This window comes from Notechis scutatus, chromosome 1, assembly GCF_049901735.1.
Source record: "Notechis scutatus isolate UNSWTSFEM ecotype Mainland chromosome 1, rNotScu1.2, whole genome shotgun sequence".
Lineage (NCBI taxonomy): Eukaryota > Metazoa > Chordata > Lepidosauria > Squamata > Elapidae > Notechis > Notechis scutatus.
This window is the reverse complement of record NC_142009.1, coordinates 54786097-54805256: the sequence shown is the minus strand read 5'-3', so window position 1 is coordinate 54805256 and position 19160 is coordinate 54786097. Positions and strand designations below refer to the sequence as shown.

The following is a 19160-nucleotide window of genomic DNA, read 5'->3' as shown; positions in this document are numbered from 1 at the left end:
TTGTGCTAATATCAGATACGTAATGTGGGTTCCAGACTGATGAACTGTATTCGAGTATTGGTCTAGCAAATGTTTTGTATGCTCTGGTTAGTAGTGTGATATTACCAGAGAAAAAGCTACGTAGGATTAGGTTAACAACTCTTAATGCCTTTTTGGCTATGTAGTTGCAGTGGGCTCTAGCACTTAGATCATTAGAGGTGAGTATTCCAAGGTCCTTTACGAGCTTGGGTCATCAACAAGATCTTGACTATTTAGCTTGTATTTTATTTTCTGATTTTTTTGCCAATATGTAAGACAGAGCATTTATTTGTTGAGATTTGAAGTTGCCATTTGTTTGACCATTTTGATACATAGTCAAGATCTTTTTGTAGGGTAGCAGTATTGTCTGTGGTATTGAACAGCTTTACATCATCAGCGAAAAGAACGCAATTGCTCTTAATATGATCACAGAGGTCATTTATGTAGAGTATGAAGAGAGTTGGTCCTAGAACACTGCCTTGGGGGACACCACTATTGACAGGTACAGAATTTGATAGGGCGCTCCCAATTTTGACCATGTGTTGTCTGTTTGCCAGGAATGCTTCTATCCAGTTATTCAGTTGTCCAGAGATACCATAGGATTTTATTTTTAGGAGTAGTTTGTCGTGTACCACTGAATCAAAGGCTTTACAGAAGTCTATGTAGATTGCGTCTATTGCTTTGCCCTGGTCGAGTTGTGTCGTCCATATGTTTTTGCAGTGTAAGAGTTGCAGATTACAGGATAGTTTTTTTCTGAAACCAAATTGTTTATTGGAGAGTAGGTTGTTTGTCTCTAAGTGGAGGATGATGGATTGGTTAATAATTGATTCCATGACTTTACAGGTGACGCAGCATAAGGAGATTGGTCTGTAATTTTCAACTAGGCTTGGGTCTCCCTTTTTGAAGATGGGGATGACTGTGGCTTGTGACCATAGGTTAGGCAAGGAGCTGGTCCTGAAAGATTTTTCAAAGAGTATGCTTAGAGGTTTGGCTATGGCAGTGGATAGCTTTTTTAAGAAGTAGGCACATATTCCATCCGGTCCAATAGATATAGATGGTTTTAGATTGCGTAGTGCTTTTTCAACATTGTCTTCTGTAAAATCGATATGTATTAGATCATTGTTGTTATCTGTGGTACGGCTAGGAAATACTGGGCATGATCCATTGCTGTTTACAAATACTGAGCTGAAGAATGTGTTAAAGATGTTGGCTTTAATGGTGTCGTCGTTGCAGTCTTTACCATCAGGTCCTATCAAGGGTGGGATAGACCTTGAGTCTTTTAGTTTGTTGTTTACAAAATTGTAAAAAGCACGGGTGGAATAGGTGCTTAGAAGGTTTTCCTCTTGTTTAATGTGATAATTGATGCATTCGATCTTTATCTGGTGGCATAAATTTTTGTATCGGCTTTTGAAATTGGCAACTAGACCAGATTTGTTTTTCCGCCAGAGTGATCTCTTTTTGGATTGAAGTTTCCTTATTGTTATGGGTAATCTGCTTTTTGTTTTGTTTTGGGAGTTGTTGTTGGTACATATAGTTTGATGACTCTTTTGACTTCAAGTAAAAATATGTTGTAATGGTCTTCAACAGTATTGCATCCAGTGAATAGAGATTGCCAATCAAGGGATGAGAGATCGTTGTCTATAAGATCATAGTTGCCTTTTTGAAGTTACAATTGTGGATTACATCATTGTGGTGATTTTGTGTGGGCGTATGTTGAGACAAAAGTCAATCATATTGTGGTCACTGCTGAAAAGGGTTCTTTAGTTTGTATTCCGTAAATTAAATTCAAACTATTGCAGAAGATGAGATCGAGGCAGTTGTTTAGTCTAGTGTTGTTGGTTATTAGTTGTTCCAGTCCAATGATTTGTAATAGCATTGTAGAAGGTTGTGTGTATGATTTCAGTTGTACATTCATTTAGGGTCCAGTCAATATGAGGTAGATTGAAATCACCAAGAAAGATAAAGGATATGGGCAGGATGCAGCCCATGTTAGTAATGTATTTAACTTGTTTACATGTTCGATGTCATAATCAGGTGCTCTGTAACATAGTAAGAATCGAATTGTGATATTTAAGGATAGTTCACAGATGATGGTCTCAGGAAGAGCAAGCTCCTGGGTAACTTGGATATTTTTAGATGTAAGGACTTTTTATAGAAGATAGCAACACCACCTCCTCTATGAATTTTGCGATCTGATCGGTAAACATGATAGTCTCTTACTGTGGTAATGGAGTCAGGGAGAGATGCATTGAGCCATGTTTCACAGACAAATATAATGTCGAATTTAGCCATATTTAGTAGGAGGAAAAATTCAGGTATTTTATTCACGAGGCTTCTTGCATTGAGTAGTTTGCATTTAAGGCCAGCAGTAGTTGGAATTGAGGTAGTTAGGGGCGTGCATGCCTAGTCTTGGGTGATGGTGGATCGGTTGAGGTAGGGTTGTGGTTGAGGGTTAAAGCTGAGTTGCGGGTTGTGTGGCTTACTTTTGATACAGTCAGCATGGTAGTCAATGTACAGGTCCTTCTCTCCATTGTCTAGACGTTTTTTGAGTTCAGTGCAGAGTACACGGGAGCGGGCACGTTGCTGTATGGTTAGGTCAGGCGACAACGGAGGTTCTTATGGTTAGTGTTGGTTTTGGCAGTGAATTTATAGTGTAAATGAATTTACGTTTGCTTGATTCATTTTTGCAAATGACCCTGCACAAGCGTGGGGGCCACAGAGCCGTCTCTGTTTTTGAGCTCTCGGCCAATGCGGAAATGTCAAGTATTTCATCAGCGGAGATGGTTGATGCTTGATAATCACTGATGATGTTTCGGACAGTTGTGATGTCATCATTGTCATTGATGTCCTCTAGACCAAATAAGATGGCGTTTGGACGTTTCCGTTCACGCTCAACGGCTTCTCTGATGAGGATTGGGATATCAATATTTGTCTGGGTTGTGTTTATTGGTGGATTGGGTTTTGGATTGGGTTGTGGTTGTTGGGTAGAGATGTGGTTTGTAGCTATTGGATGTTCAGGTTTTTGCGTTGTGTCTTTTTTTCAAGGTTGGATATTCTTTCTTTACGGCGTCCAGGGATGCTACTATGGTGTTAAGGGATGTTTCAATGGTTTCAATGGTATCAACTCTTTCAGACAGATCCAGTTTGGGTCTGCATGATTTGCAGAGATATGGAAACTCATTGGATGATTCTAGGTATTGAATCATTTGCTCAGGTAATCCCAAGCAGTCATGATGAGCGTATTTTTACACAGAGAACATTTGATGGAGTTTTCATTATCCTTTAGATTTTTGTAGCATTTAAGGCATGTGCAGGAGTCTTGTGGTTCATTGGTGGGGATTATCTTCTCTTTAGGTTGTGGTTTGGCATTGGATTTTCTTTTTGGCATGGTAGGTTTGTTAAGATAGTACGTTGATTGAATTAATTAAAGGAACAATTTTGGGTAATCTATATAGCCAATATCACACCAAACAATCAATTGCAGTAATCTGTCTAGTCAGATAATATTCCTGAGCAACAATCAGCCTAATCAATTAATTACTCTAATCACTAATCAATTAATTACACTAATCATTAATCACACTGTTCATTTAAATTCACTAAATCATTGATTTTACTATTCAAATATATAGTAATATTCTATATACTTTTATTTTCCTTGAGAATTGTGAAACTAGCAAGATTGGGGAGAAATGGGTGACTAAATATTTTTCTTGCAAATTTTAGTTTCAGTTTCGACATAGCTTCTCTGACCTGAGAGGAAATGCAAAATATTGGTCCATTGTTTCATGCAAATGCAGTAGGATGCAAGTAACATTGCTGCCAAAACAATTTTGCAAGAGAAGGGAAATAATACAAGGGAAAGGAATCCTTCTTATTTGTTCTGACTGTTAAGAACTAGATTTCATAGCATTTTCTTGTCACTCTTTGTGACAGAGTTTTATAGTGTTCTTCTAATGTTAACACAACTTTTGGTAAATTACACCAAATCCAAAGTAAAAGTGAACTTCACCATCTCCATAGATAAGCTCATATTGTGAAACTAAAAAATACCTACATTTATTCAAATATATTTTCTACTTTGTCCAATTAGAATGATTCCAAACATCTTGTAAGAGAGGTGAGTGAAATATATATTTAATAAAAAAGAAGGGAAAGATTATAATTACTAGTTATGTAGTTTTAGAACAAAGGACAAAATGTACTTACTGCAGACTAGAATTTTAATATAAGTCATTAATAACACTATACAAATATGAGAGATTAATCAACAAACATTGAATTGGGTGTACCAAAGTCTATAGTACTAGTATTTTTTGTCAGTTGTGAGAGATTTGTATCTTTCATTACCTAACAGCAATATTAGACTGCAAGAAAAAAAGAGATGCTGTCATAGTATTTATTTGATTTATGTCACATTTTTTGTACTCAATGTAGTGCAGATAATATTCCTCTCACTAATTTTTCTCACAACAAAAACTTGGCGAGGTATGTTGCTCTGAGAAAGAGTAATTGGCCAAAAGTTACCCATTAAGCTTTGATAGCTGAAGATAGTGCAGAGCCTGTCTTCCCTAATCAACACATCAACATTACACCATATTTTAGACAAAAGGTATAGAGAGCTTTTATTTAGACCTAAAAAAGCTAAATAAAAGATCTTTGTCCAGTTAAAACCCTAGCAAATTCAGAACGATATATTTCTGAGTAAAACTGTGTAGAGGTAAAAAGGGAAAACAAGATGAGAGGGATAAGAGATTGGGAATTAAGCCAAACAAAAAAAAAATGAAAGAAAGAATTTGTAAATAGCCACAGAAGGGTAAGTTGAAGAAGGAAGAAAGATAAAACAGGAATAAGAACTTCATTCATGAAACACAATGTTAAGATTGCATGTATTTGCATATTTGCCTAAGAATAAGCCTTTCCCTTCACTCTGCAACTTTTTCCAAAGTAATGTGTAAGGAATGTAATTGTAACTTTTTCAACAAGAGAAAGGAGCATCTGGGAAACTAAAGCAGTTTTAAGAAATAAATGGGGAGGAGCAGAGAGATACATGTACTACTGACTGCTTCATTTGGTTAAAGAGAAAGATAACTAGACTAGATTGAATTCCAGCAGACAAGTAAAATAGATAGTTGGGGAAACAGATAAGTGAAAATTCAGGGATGCTTTTCCTGGAGTAGTCTTCTCATACCTTCACGAACCATCTTTCCTCACTTTTGGAAAAGAAGGGAAATCAGTGGCCCATTCTGATCCAATCTTGTTGCTGTGTACAGATCTACTGACTACATCATTTCTGCCAACTTTAAACAAATTCTACATTTGCTCGCTCAAATTCTCATTTTCGTATGTCTAAGCCAGAATTTGTGGATCACAATTAGCTGTATTTAGGCCTTTTTAGACTAGTTTGAAATAGAGTACTATACCTTGTTGATTTTAAATTACTAAATCCCACTGAATTCATAGTATATAGGCTTTCAGCTTCAATATTTTATATTAAATAACTGAATCTTGTGATATGGTCATATTTTAACAGGGTAAAGCATTTGTAAGTTTTGTAAGCCTTGACCTGGTTTTCAAGCAGCCTCTGCAAACTACCAATATAGTATCTACCTAGATAGCATTCAAAGGGCAACATATACTAAAGTTTTGGTTGAGGATCTAAATGGGTGGGTGTGTTTTAATCTCTAGATTGAAAGATCAGATGGATGGTGCAATTTCCTGTACTCAACCCTGGGATGGCTAAATGTCTACGGAGATTCTTAGCCATCCACATCATGCTTGTCGATTGACAACCGTGACCTGGATGACTGAGAATCTCCATGGTCAATCCTGGGATGTTTTTATATTCAATATTATTGTGTATTTACTGCAAATATTCCACAAACACATTTACTAAATGTCATTTGTTTATTGCTTTTACATCCTGCTTGTTCAGTGATTTCAGGAGTGCATGAGAGTTGATCCCAAGTGTAGAGGGACTCTCGGAGTACAAATGGGACCAGGGATCTTAAGAGACTGCAATCCAGAGATTGCACTCCCCCATTGTATTGCCATGTACTAATCCTGCCACTGATAGGTTCAAGACTGCAAGGTGATTTTTTTTCTTGGCTGAACAAACCTGACTTTCTGAAAACCTATTCCAAATATGACTTTGCATTCCTCAATGTGAGCATAAATTTATGTTTGTAACCATCTGTCTAGAAATCATCCAAACTTAATTTAGGCAATCACACCATCCCCTCATGTTGAAAAGGACAGGAGGATTCTTCAGATTGCATTGTTAATGATTGCTGGGGCTGATGGGAGGGTGAAACCAAAGTTATAATAAGTTAACTTTTGATGGCATATGTCAGCATTGAAGTATAAATGTCACGAACATGCAGTACTTCACATTCGTACTACTTGTTTTTAATTCAATAGATTTGTCACTGCAACTTACAACACGTATGGCGAAAAGCCAATAGATTCTTCATAAATTATGGCATTGCATTCTGTCTTCTGATGGGAACAAGAATTATATATATCTCATATTGCAAGAATAATATAAATCTCATGTTGGTCATTATAAATACTTCTTCGTGCCAGATGGAACAGAGCTGAAGGAAAAACAAACTTGATTTTTACATTGTACTGTAAAAAACTTGATTTTTACATTGTGGTGTTTACATTGTGGTGTGGCAACAGCCTGTGGCCTCAGGACTCCCAGCCAGGGGTGGGATTCTACAGGTTCTCACCTATTCACTAGAACCAGTTGTTAACTTTCTAAGCGCTTCGGAGAACCAGTTTTTGGAAGAAATCTCCTTTTGTTTTTTTCCACCCTTCTTGCATTCTTGGTAGTATGCCTAGACTTACTGTCTCCAAAGGAGTTTTTTTTTTTCTTTGCTGGTACTTTCTTAAAGGGGAAGGGTGTTTTAAGCTTTTTACACTGCTGTTGGGAGGAAATACTCCCCTGTTGGAGTTAGCACTTTGAAGAAATAATTGAATAATGAAGCAGAACTGCTGCAAAGAAGCTTTTAATGACAAGGAACCAAGATGAGTGCCATTCAGCTAGCTAGAAAGGTTGACATTCAAACATGAGTTTACATATCCTTTGTGAGTTTTAGTCTAAAACTGGTGTCCATTCAAAGTTACAATGGCGCTGAAAAAAGTGACTTATGACCATTTTTCACACATACGAATGTTGCAGCATCTCCACTGTCATGAGAGGTCAGGCAAGGAGAAGCGCCCCTTGATGTGAGTGACGTCAAGTTGGCCATGACCACCCAGTCACATGATCAGCAAGCCACACCCACCAATTAAGCCATGCCCACAGAACCGGTTGTTAAAAAAATTGAATCCCACCCCTGCTCCCAGCCCTCTTCCTGGAACCTTATCTGATCATGACTGATGAAAATTAATTAATAATACAATTTCTTGGTCCTTTTGAGGTAGAAAATAAATATGGCAATTGATAAGTTAGTAACCTGGTTGTTAAGTGAATCTGGCTTTCCCATTGACTTTGTTTGGCAGAAAGTAGCAAATGGTGATCACATGACCTTGGGACACAGCAACTGTCATAAATATGAACCAGTTGCCAAGCAACTGAATTTGATCACATGATCATGGAGATGCTGGAAAGGTCGTAACTGAAAAACAGTCATAAGTCATGTTTTCAGTGCCATTGTAACTTTGAATGGTCATTAAATGAACTGTTGTAAGTCAAGGGCCGCCTGTACTTAGCAGCTGCTAGAAAGGGCATGTAAATTGCAACCCTTAGCAACTAAAAGGATGCGTATGATATATGGCTAAGCAGGAGGAGAGAATTCAGCCAATATGGTTCATTTGTTTTGAGTGTAAATGGGAGTCAGTGCTTATAGCATTATCTTTATTTAGCAACTGCCTTGTTTAGCGACCATTCACCATAACAGTAGTGAAAAATAGTTTTATGACCAATCCTCACAAGCTGAAGATCATAAACACAGATGTGGATTCATGTAATGATTGAGTTGCTAATTTTAATTATGATTGTTAAACAAGACTACCTAGAGCAAGGGTCGCCAACCTTTTGGACCTCAGGGACAACCAAACTCATAATTCTAAATCCCGTAGACCAGAGACCCTGGGAAAATCCCCAAAAAAGTCTGCAGAAAAATTCACCACCCTGTTTTCCTACTGATCAAGCATTCTTTATTTGGGATTGCAGGATATTGTCTCCAGCTCCATTCTCAGGGAGAGGGAGAGAGAGACTTTTGGCTTCATGCAAGGAAAGCAGCAGAAGTCTTTCTTTCTCTCCCCCAAACTCTGCCAGAGATGAGTCTTTGTGAGATTTGTCATGTCGGCACAGCCTCTTGGAGCAGGATGCCTTTCAGGGTCCCAAAGACTCATTTCTGGTGGAGTTTGGGGGAAAGAAAGAAAGACTTTTTCTGCTTTCCTTGCGTGCAGCCAAAAGCAGAAGAAGAAAGAAGCAGCCCAGTGGCCAGGCCAGGCGAGTGGGGCAAGTCGACCCTCTCCGCCCTTTCACCCCCTCCCCTCACTACTCACCCCTCACTCGTGTTGTTTGCAATGCAAGTGACGCAAGCCTTGTGTTCCCGCGGGCCATGTGGGCGGCACAGCCTGGATTAATTGCTTTGGGGTGACATTTCTCTGTGGATCACCAAAATTTTCTCGCGGACTACCAGTGGTCCCGGGCCCACTGGTTGGCGACCACTGACCTAGAGCAGGACTGTCAAACTCCCAGCCCATGGGCCGGATGCGTCGCATGCTGGCCACACCCATGGCCAATTTAATGAAGGGGGGAAAGTCCTGATAAGTCACGTGACGCTGCCGTGACAATGCGAGTTTCACATCCCTGACCCTGAACAATTAACTATATTTTGTAATCATGACTTGATATTGGTTTACTGATTCTTATGATACACAAATAATACTATTAATGTGTTGACAAAGCAATCATTTAATGTAAGTTCAGTGTTTCTTAATTAAATTGTAAGAAATACCTTTTCTATGACAGTATATACGTCTGAAGAATGTCAAACAAATGTTTCCTATCATTTTCTGAAATAATTTGCTGTAGTTTGGATTGATTAATTTTAAATAGAGCATAATTCTGCGGATGCATTGTCCCATGCCAGACTAGCACCACAAAATAAATTTTTGAATGGTGGATATTGTTATGTTAATTAGTCTGCCTGTGAAAGGTCAAATAATTTATATTTAAAATTACTACTATAATTTAAATTTATATTCATACCATTTATTGGTTAGAGGTCCAAAGCTCTACTCCACAATCCCTACCATGGCAGCTTTCTGCTGTATGTGACTGGGACTCTATTTGCTGCCACTTTTACTCAGGAACAGATTCTTCTATCCCCAGCCCGGGTGCTTCAGAAGAAGAGAGTTTAAAAATCTTCTGTGGCATCTGAAATATGTGGCATATTAGACTGCTTCTTTGGAAGAATCAGTGTACAGTATAGTGAAACAAAACATTTTATGTCGAACTTCTGTTATGTGTATTGCCGCTGAAATGAATTGGATAAGCATTAAAAGGACAATTGGAAAAGGAAAAAAGAAAATCAGGATTTCTGCCAGCAGCAGCATGCGCACATATGCATGTGTGTGCACACACATGCACACACACACACACACACACACACACACACAGGTCGGAAAAAGTAGTAGCAGAGATATAAAGAACAGATCTAACCATAATATAAATTAACAAAAGAATCCAAATCACATTTCCCAGAAGTTAAGGAACAGTTGCCTAATCCTGGTTGAATTAGAACAGTGGTAGTCAACCTGGTCCCTACCGCCCACTAGTGGGCGTTCCAGCTTTCATGGTGGGTGGTAGGGGTTTTGTCCCCTACTTTATAAATCACCATTACTGTGGAACCGGTGGGCAGTTAGAAAATTTTACTACTAACAGAGATACAAAAGTGGGCGGTAGGTATAAAAAGGTTGACTACCCCTGAATTAGAATATATTAGTCACCTAGCTCAATTATATGTTTTCCCTAGGTGACGTAATATCTCCTCATTCAACCTGGATTGGCCAACCTTTGGGAGGACTCTGATCCTTATTTTGACTGACAAGTTTAGTTTGGACAAGCATGCTCATATTTGAACCTGTGAAAGTATTTTTTCATTTTTCACACTAATATAATTTCTCAGGCTTCCTTATGACCTGTGCCTGAGTGGTAAGCATTTTTATAAGAATTGTTTTTCTGCTTTGCAAATCTAAACCCAGTAAGTGTACTAGAATTACTTTCCCCTTTCTATATTGTCTCTTTCTTTAAATGAATGTAGATATTGTTGTGTCTAATCATGCAAGGAGTAACTTGATTATTTATTTGGATTAAAATTATTCTTTATATTAAAATATCATTTTCAGTTCTCTATGACATAAGGAGGAGGAGCTTTTCTTCTTTAAAATCCCTGGAAATTGTCCCTCAACACTATTCCTCTCACAGCATAGCAGGAAGTCTCCTTCTGTAGGTAAAAAGAGGAATAATTAAATAACAGGGATTCTTTGCATGAAGACAATATCTTAAAGCAACTGTTCACCTGTTGTTTTGCAAAATGAGATGGGAAGGGTTGGCCAACCAAATTCAGTCTATGGACCAGAGGTTCAGCATGATTTTTATATTTCTAGAAAAACCTGCAGAGGCAGAGTTTTACTTGTGGCATTTATTATGCAATCTATCTAAAACAAGTCTCACCAGCTACATGGAATAATCTTTTAATTTAAATCTTTTAATTAGAAGGTCAGATTTAATATTTCAGTTAGATAAATCCTCTGTGCATGCTGTTTAGAACTACAAAGATCTGAAGAGATAAGAGCCCTAATTACTGACTTTCTGCTGACTTCCCATTGATTTTGTTTATGAAAAACTGGCAGGAAACATTGGAAATTGGGATCATTTGACTGTAGAGATGCTGCAACAGCCAGAATTCTGAATTATCACTAATACAGAGCCATCATAAAATTGAACAGTCATTGAACTAGTAGTCATTAAATGAGGATTCCCTTTACTTCTTCCACAAGATCAGACATTGCTTTTACAAAATGCTTTTGGTATAATGTAACGCTACATCCTCATTTTTAAACCGAAATAAAGAGCGAGCCCAAATTATATGTGTTAGTTCTTTTAAACAACTCCAACATAAAAAAAAATCCGATAGCCAATGTTGTTTCTTCAACAGCCACAGGGATATCCAGTAAACATGAAAATATTTTTAATGAATTGGTTCCATTTTAATGTTATAACTCCCTAGAATTCTATTCTAAATTTCAATTAGAATCCTACTCTAAATTTATAAGACCTTAGAATGCTATTTCTTAGAATGTCAGGTTGTAAAAAGATGAAATAGGATATTCCAATTCTTAGTTCCAGATTTCTTGTAAATTATCAATGTTTATCTTTGAAACCCTCTTCAACAATTTGAATAAATGCACTATGGTTTTAAGTTCTTCTGAGATATTTTCCATACACTTTATAATTTAGAAGGCTGCCAATGTACCAAACCCAGATTCAGTAATCAACAAACATTTTAATTTGTATATATTACAGCTAAGCTATTTCAGGCAATCCAAATTCTTTTTGTAGTGAGTCAATGCTTTAAAAAAAAAAAACTTTAAAGATCAATTCATCCAAATGTTTTTTCTGCCTATGTAAATAAAAAAAGAGCTTTCATATTAAAATTATGATTATCCCGAAGAGTTAGTTCTTCATAAGACCCAAAACTAAGCTTAACACTCCTCTAGTGTCTTCCAAATTATTTTGCTGCTTTTTAAAGCAGGAAAAATGGTGGCATGCTGATTAAATGAATGAGTTGGATGGCCATATAAATCTCCTTAGTAAATAAAATGAATTTTAAAAAAATAAAAGAATCTGTATTTGACAGATTTTCAGAAGCCAAGTAATAGCATTCAATTTGTGCCCCTATTAATCTTTATTCCTTCTTAAATTATTCTCATTTCATTCAAAAATTGAAGTCAAATTATAAATCCAGTGATGTAATTGAAAGTCTGGAAAGTTACAACCTCCTCTCATATGAAAACCTATCTAATGAGACTTGGAAGCAATGACTTTGGCTCCCATAGAAATTTCAGATTTCTATGAGGAATTATGGAGGCCAATAGTTCCTATACCAAATTAAATATTAACAATAAATGACTGCCTTCATGAGTTCTATGGTGAATAAGTGAAAAATTATATCATTCATAATAAACTTAGCCAGGGGATTTAAGTGCTGCGTTCTAAACTGGTTAATAAAAACAAAAGTAAATCCATTTTTCTTAAACATGTTCAAAAAATATCCAAAGCCTTTTCTGCTGCTAGATGCCAAAAAACTAGATCAATTTTCTCAGATTGAATTGTAAAAATATTTACCATCTACTATTACAAGATGTTAGAATCTTTAATAACACTGGATTATGCAAGGTAACCTAAATAAGAAAATAACATCTGTACTAAGGTCATATAATTGCATTTTTATTATCTGCAACTAAGAAAGATATTGAACAATGACTAGTACAACTAGTTGGAACTTTGTTCAGTTTCACTATACACTTCCTGAAACAAGGAGGGAAATTTATGTTTCATGCAAGCCTCACTAAATATATGTTACCAGCAACATGAAAGAGGCAGTTTAATACAGTGGCTAAGGCATTAGGCTAGAAATTGTGATACTTTGAATCCTTGGGCATGAAACTAATTTGGCGGCCTTGGGCTCTCTCAGCCTTAAGAAGGAAGCAGTGACAAACAATTTCTGAAACATCTTGTGAAGTAAACCACAGGAACAAAGTCCGGGCAGTTTCCAGGAGTCAGCACTGACTTGAACACAAGTAGATATGTATTCCGTTTCCATAAAAGTCATAATACCATTTTATTAACAATCCATCTCCATCAGTGGCCTTTCCTGCTTTCATAAATAATTTATTGTAACATTAATGGTACAACTAGGTTGTCCCAATGGGTAATTTCTTGGGAAATCATTAGGTTTATTTTATTTTTAAAAAGTAAAAATGGGGGACACACATGCAGTGCCATGTGTACACAAGGGGTGGGGCTTCATCACAACAGCACAACACGGCTTTCATTCATTTGTCTCCCACCCCACCTCCACTGGTGCTCCTGATGGAACAGGGCCTTTGAGTGAAGTACACCAGCTGTGAAACTCTCTCTCAGGGGAATATAGTTCTCTCTTCTGTTTATATTGAGACTAGTTGTTTTGTTCAACTTCACTGTTGTATGATGACATTTTTTTCCAATGCTTATTTTCAAAATGGAATGTTGTTTTTCTCTGGCTTTAAAACTTGCTCTCTGTGATAGTTTAATATCTATAAACTTAACTTATTACCTTGAATTATTGGTCTATTTGAGAAGCTTTCACTTTCAAAATGCAACTCAGAACTTTTATATACAAATTAAATAATGTGATTTCTCATATGTATCAAAGTCATTGAATGTTTTTTTAATGGTTACAGGATGGAACTGTACCCCCACTTGATATTGATGTGCACCTGGAAGAAATTGCTTACAATCCCTCCTGTGATTGCTTTACGTGAGTAGTATCCTACATGAAATCAGTTTTGAGAGTAGATAAAGGAACGTGTATGCTCTGGAACAGACTTGTTCAGAATTAATAGTTGGGTTAATTGCAGGGAAGAAGGATCATTTCCAGCATAAAACATGGTGAGTCACAGGGTGGAATATATATTATTCATGTACAAGGCTGCATTAGCAGAATCTGCACTCTCCTTACACTTATACTGAAACTTTCAACATGGTTGTAGATGTTTGCTTACATTATAAACATTTAGTGCTCAAAATTAGAAATAAATATAATGTCCCGAAATTGACATATGTATAGCCATTTTGGTTAGGTTTAGTATAGAGTATATATTATTTTTCTTACTTTTGCTTTGGTGGTCATGGGGGAAGGGTTTCAGGTTTGCTACATTCCTAAGCGGGGAGGAGTGGAGATAGAGTTGTTTATGCTAGGTGATTCTTCTTCCTGTGGGAAAACAAGCTGACTGTGCTCAGGCCCCTTGAGGTGCAGATTTATGACACCAAGCAACATTGAATTACTTCTATTGGAGAATGTGACTTTTGGGGTTGTTTCTAATTTCCAATATTGTGGGGTAATTCCGGGTTGTGTCAGGTCCAAAATTACCATGGACTTTGCCAATTTGATGCTTTCCTAAATACAAGAAATTGTCTTGGAAGATCAACTTCATATTTTCTCTTTAAACGGATTTCATCACTTAGAAACCTGACATAAAACTGCAAATACAAATGCAGAGCTTTCTTAGCTTTTCAGTTCTTGGATCCTAGACCTTTTTCAAAAAATGAAATAAAATCCTTGAAGGTAGCCTGGCCTTTAGGAGGTGATATTCTCTTACTTCCATCATATAATTCTATGTATATTTATTTCATTATGTCAGTATCAAGCTATATCAGAAGAATTTATTAAATCAGATTTAGCTTGCTCTCCATACTGTTTTGAGGCAAAAAAAAATCAGTAAAGACATTGCATTTTTAAATTGCATTATTTTTATTTTACAGGTTAATCTGTTGGCATGTCAGCTTTAGACAAAAGTGTATTGGTTATCATTAATACCTTTTAAGTGGGACAGAAGGTCTCTTTCTCTAAAGGAGGCAATTAAATTATTAGACCTCTACTTAAAACTTCAGCACTGGATCTCTCAGATATCAGCAACCATAAGGATCATATGATAAGAAGGTTACCACTTCTCCATTGGAAACAGTTCTGGAGAATAGAGATTATCTTGACTCATTTCAGAGCTTTAGTGCATTTCTTTACTACGGTAGATTGATATCCCTTTATTTTCTGCAACTCTGTTGTCAGGATTCTGACATTACCCCCATTTAAATCATGAGTCTCGAGCCAAACTTCCAAAACTTCAAAAGAATTTATTGCGTGTTAAAATGTCCGGTACTGCCTGAATGTAGCTGACTCGGAGACACATAATTCATTGTCACCCTTGACCCTGGTTTTCCCCCACCCTCTGGGTGTATCCTAATTTATATTCTCCAATAGGACACATCCATAGCCAAGAGTCATCAATCATGCTCTCCAGTTAGAATTGTGCACAGCAGAAACTTCAGTCACCTAGTTACTATCTTTGAAAACTATGGAATGCACTTTCAGTTTCCAAGCTGCCGCACTGCTCCCCCTCCCTTTCTGTTGGCAACTCTTAAAAGACCATAGAAATATTTTATGAGTTGACATCTGTATCTAAACCATTCTACAAGATGGATTAAGCTGAGTCAGACTAATTGGCCCAAAGTTATCCAGCTGGCTTTTTTTTTTTTTTGAAACAAATTTTATTAATTTTTAAAGACAAACAAAACATAAACCTTGTAGACATTAAACCTCTTTCCCTTGTAAATTTTTACAAGGCAGATAATACATTATTTTATACAGTGTGATTTTAATATATCCCATTTCTACTTAAATATCTTTTAACACTCTCATTTCTTCTCTTTAAATTTAGTCATCCTATTCATATTTCCCTCTGTCTTGTTTGCAATTATTCTCCTCCCGCTTTCCTCCAAGGTTTTATTAAATCTCAGATAAACATACACACACAAAACACATAATGTAAAACTTCTTTTTCAAAAAAGTAGCTTGGCCCCGGATTACCTCTCTTTGTATGGACTTCAATTAAAATCATATTCATCTTATATGCCATTACCTATCTTAATTACCATTCTGTGTCTTCTTTATAACTTCTCCCCGCTTTCCACTCTTCTTAATTCTATTTTGTTTATTATCTTAATTTAAATCATTATATTTCTATCCTTTGTCCATTCTTTTCCAATTGTCTATTTATCTCATTCCCCATAATAAAATAAAAGAATTTCTCCTGAAATCACAAATCAAAGTATGATGCCTTTCCATCGCACCTCTAAATTAACATTTAAGGTAACACCAAGTTCCCTATCTGATTCTGCTTAGTACATACTACTTACAAAAAGAAAATAGTAAATCCATAACATAATTAAATATATAATTAAACATTAAATCTCATAACATTCCAATTATCTATTTCAAAAACAAATATTACAATAATATATTCATACTAACATCCACACAATAGTCAATTAAAATCTATATTTAAACTAAGTATTTTAAAACTTCCTTTTAATATTTTATTAAATCTTAAATTCTACCATTATTAAACCTTTAATATTTTAGTCTTTACTCAAGTCTTATAAAATTATAATTTTCTATTTCTAATACAAATACTACAATACTATCTTATGTACCTTGCAGAATCCTTTTAAAACAAAATTATATTACCCTTTGTCCCTGAAAAACAATTTCTTTTTCGCATCTTGTTTCATACCCTTGTGGCCTTTTTCCCCCTTCTTCCTCCCTGTCTTATCCCATCTGGTCTTTTTACCCCCTTAACTTCCCCTCTCTGTTGTATTTCTCTTTCCTTTTGCTTTCTAGCCTTGTATTGATTTTGCATCTTATTTTTCACTTTCTTAAATATTTTTTTAAGTCTTATATCCTTTTTTCCCCCTCTCTTTCTCCTTCCTTTCTTAATCAACTCTGTGGGTTCGTTAAAGATGGCTTCTTCTTCTTCTTCTTCCATCAGTTGTTGTATTTGCTGATAAGTAGGAAGCGCCATTTCTAAAAAGCAAAAAATTTCTCCCACATCGTCTTTCTTTATTTTGCCATATTCCTCTCTCAGTTCATCAGCAGATAAAATCATTGTAAATCCTCTTTTTTTCTTCTTCTTCTTCTTAAAACAGCCAAAGATATTTCCAAGTTTAAAACAATTCCCAAAGTCCCAAAGTCATCAAACAATCCAAACAAAGCACAAAGTTCTTCCCTTCTTCCTGGGTTAATACCAGTTGCAAAGGGAGAAAAAAAAGCCAATCTGTATTTTAAATTCTTATTACAGTAACTTCCAATCTCCAAAATCTTCCAGGCATCTCCTTCAACAAAATCTTAATATAAATTTTCCTTTTGTCCTCTCCCTTCCCATTTATAACAAGAAGCTTTAAATTTTTACCTTTTGTAAAATAGTAGGATTTTCAGTATTCATTTGTTAATTCCATGTGGAAGGAGAGTAAACTTTCACTTTAAACACTTTCACTCGCCGCTTGCAAATCTCTTCTGGAAACAAAGTATCTTTCAAAAAAAACCCCAAATCTTAGATTTCAGGGTATTAAATGTATCTTCTAGTCCCAGTTCAGCCAAAAAAACTTTCGCTTCAAAACTTTCTCCTTCCTCCAGCACGATCTTGTCCGGCTGCTGGCTTCTTTGTGGCGGCCATTGCTGACCGCCGCTGGACCGACTTGAGAAAAGAAGGTTGTGCCGGGTGGGGAAGGGGTCTGCGAACACCCCAACCCCCTGTCCGGATCCTCCCTATCTTCAGTTGCCTCTACGGGGCAACCTTATCCTCCAGACCCGTCTGGGTCGGAGGAACCAAGAACGGCTAGCACGGCGGGGATCGCAGAGATCGCGAAACCCCGCTGCCTCCGAAGCCTGGCGAAACCGGAAGTCCATCCAGCTGGCTTCTGTGACTAAAACAAGATTAAAACTCCTAGTTTGTAGACCAACACCATAACTACCATACTATAAAATGGCTCTGTGAGCCTGATCTTTATCTGGATATTGTTGGGGAAGTATGATTCTACTGATTTGAAGATTGCTGTGTTATCTTTCTCCGATGTCTTTTTTTGTAAGCTAAATATACCAAATTCTTTAACTGTTTTTATGGAGCTTGATTTCCAGAACCTTTACCATCTTGCTAGCACTTCTTTGAACTGACTTCTATTTGTCACTGTCCTTTTTCAATGGTGGTGTCTAGAACCGGCCTCAGTGTCCCAAATGGGATCTGATCAGGATAGAATAAAGTAGAACATTTGCTTCCACTCATGAGGACTCTGTGCTCTGATTAATGCACTTCCCAATAGTGTTTACTTTATTGCATCAGCATCACTCTGCTACCTCATGTTTAGTATGTCTTTGCCAAGGACTTCAGTTCTCTTTCACATGTGCTACTGCCAGGTCAATGCTGAACTATTCATGTTGTATTAAATTCCATTCTATTTATTTCAGCCCATTCCAGTCTATCTAGGTCTTTTTGAATCTCCTTTCCCTCATTTAAAGTATTATCCACCCCTTCAAGTTTTCTGTCATCTGCAAAGTCTGAACTCTTTCAAGTTGCTGATAAAAATGTTAAACAGCACACGATGTATGATATGGCCCTATAGCAACCAGCCCCCTTGATAATCTAATGTGTTTATCTGGGTTTGATTTTTATTTTGGATCTACAGTGACTCAGATATTTCAGTTGCTACAGAACGTAGCTGGCATATTGGTCTGTGGAAAAATAGCATTTTATCTGTGCTACAACCATTTACAATGTCTTCCAGGTTATCTCAATGCAATACAGAATTCAATCCCATTGGATGTATTGGATTCACGTAACAACCATGTGGATGAATGAATGAATGAATGAATTCTTTATTGGCCAAGTGTGAGGAATTTGTCTTGGTGCATATGCTCAAGTGTACATAAAAAGAAAAGATACATTCATCAAGAATCATAAAGTACAACACTTAATATAGTCATAGGGTACAAATAAACAATCAAATCATACTATGTCTGTCATACTAGGAAACAGTCAATATAAATCATAAGGATACAAGCAATGAAGTTACAGTCATACAGTCATAAGTGGGAGGGGATGGGTGATAGGATGAGTGACAGGAGTGATGAGAAGATTAATAGTAATAGTAATGCAGACTTAATAAATAGTTGAACAATGTTGAGGGAATTACAGTATTTGTTTAGCAGAGTGATGGCATTCAGGAAAAAATGTCCTTGTGTCTAGTTGATCTGGTATGCAGTGCTCTATAGCGTCGTTTTGAGGGTAGGGGTTGAAACAATTTATGTCCAGAATGTGAGGGTGTCAGCCTTCAAGATCTTCTCCCTTTGCTTTGCATCTTTCGGCTGTCATAAGTAACGGGGGGAGGAGGGGGGATATGGTTATGGGAAGTGAGCTGGAGGTGTTACAAACCAGAACTGTATAAGCTTGGGGGGGGGGGGTAGATTCTTGCTTAGGTTTCTATCCTATGCTATGCGCAGCTGCAACTCTTCATCAAACTATGCCAA

At 36.7% G+C, this 19160-nt stretch overlaps 1 protein-coding gene across 2 annotated transcripts in view; it reads left to right on the top strand.

Moving 5' to 3' along the window:
• Nucleotides 1–19160, top strand: part of NVL (nuclear VCP like) — a 61476-nt gene that overhangs the window by 35695 nt on the left and 6621 nt on the right. For both annotated transcript variants that reach the window (XM_087964595.1, XM_087964601.1), the window contains one exon: nucleotides 13486–13562. In XM_087964595.1, the coding sequence (XP_087820721.1) occupies nucleotides 13486–13562 (77 nt within the window). The remainder of the gene's footprint in view (nucleotides 1–13485; nucleotides 13563–19160) is intronic.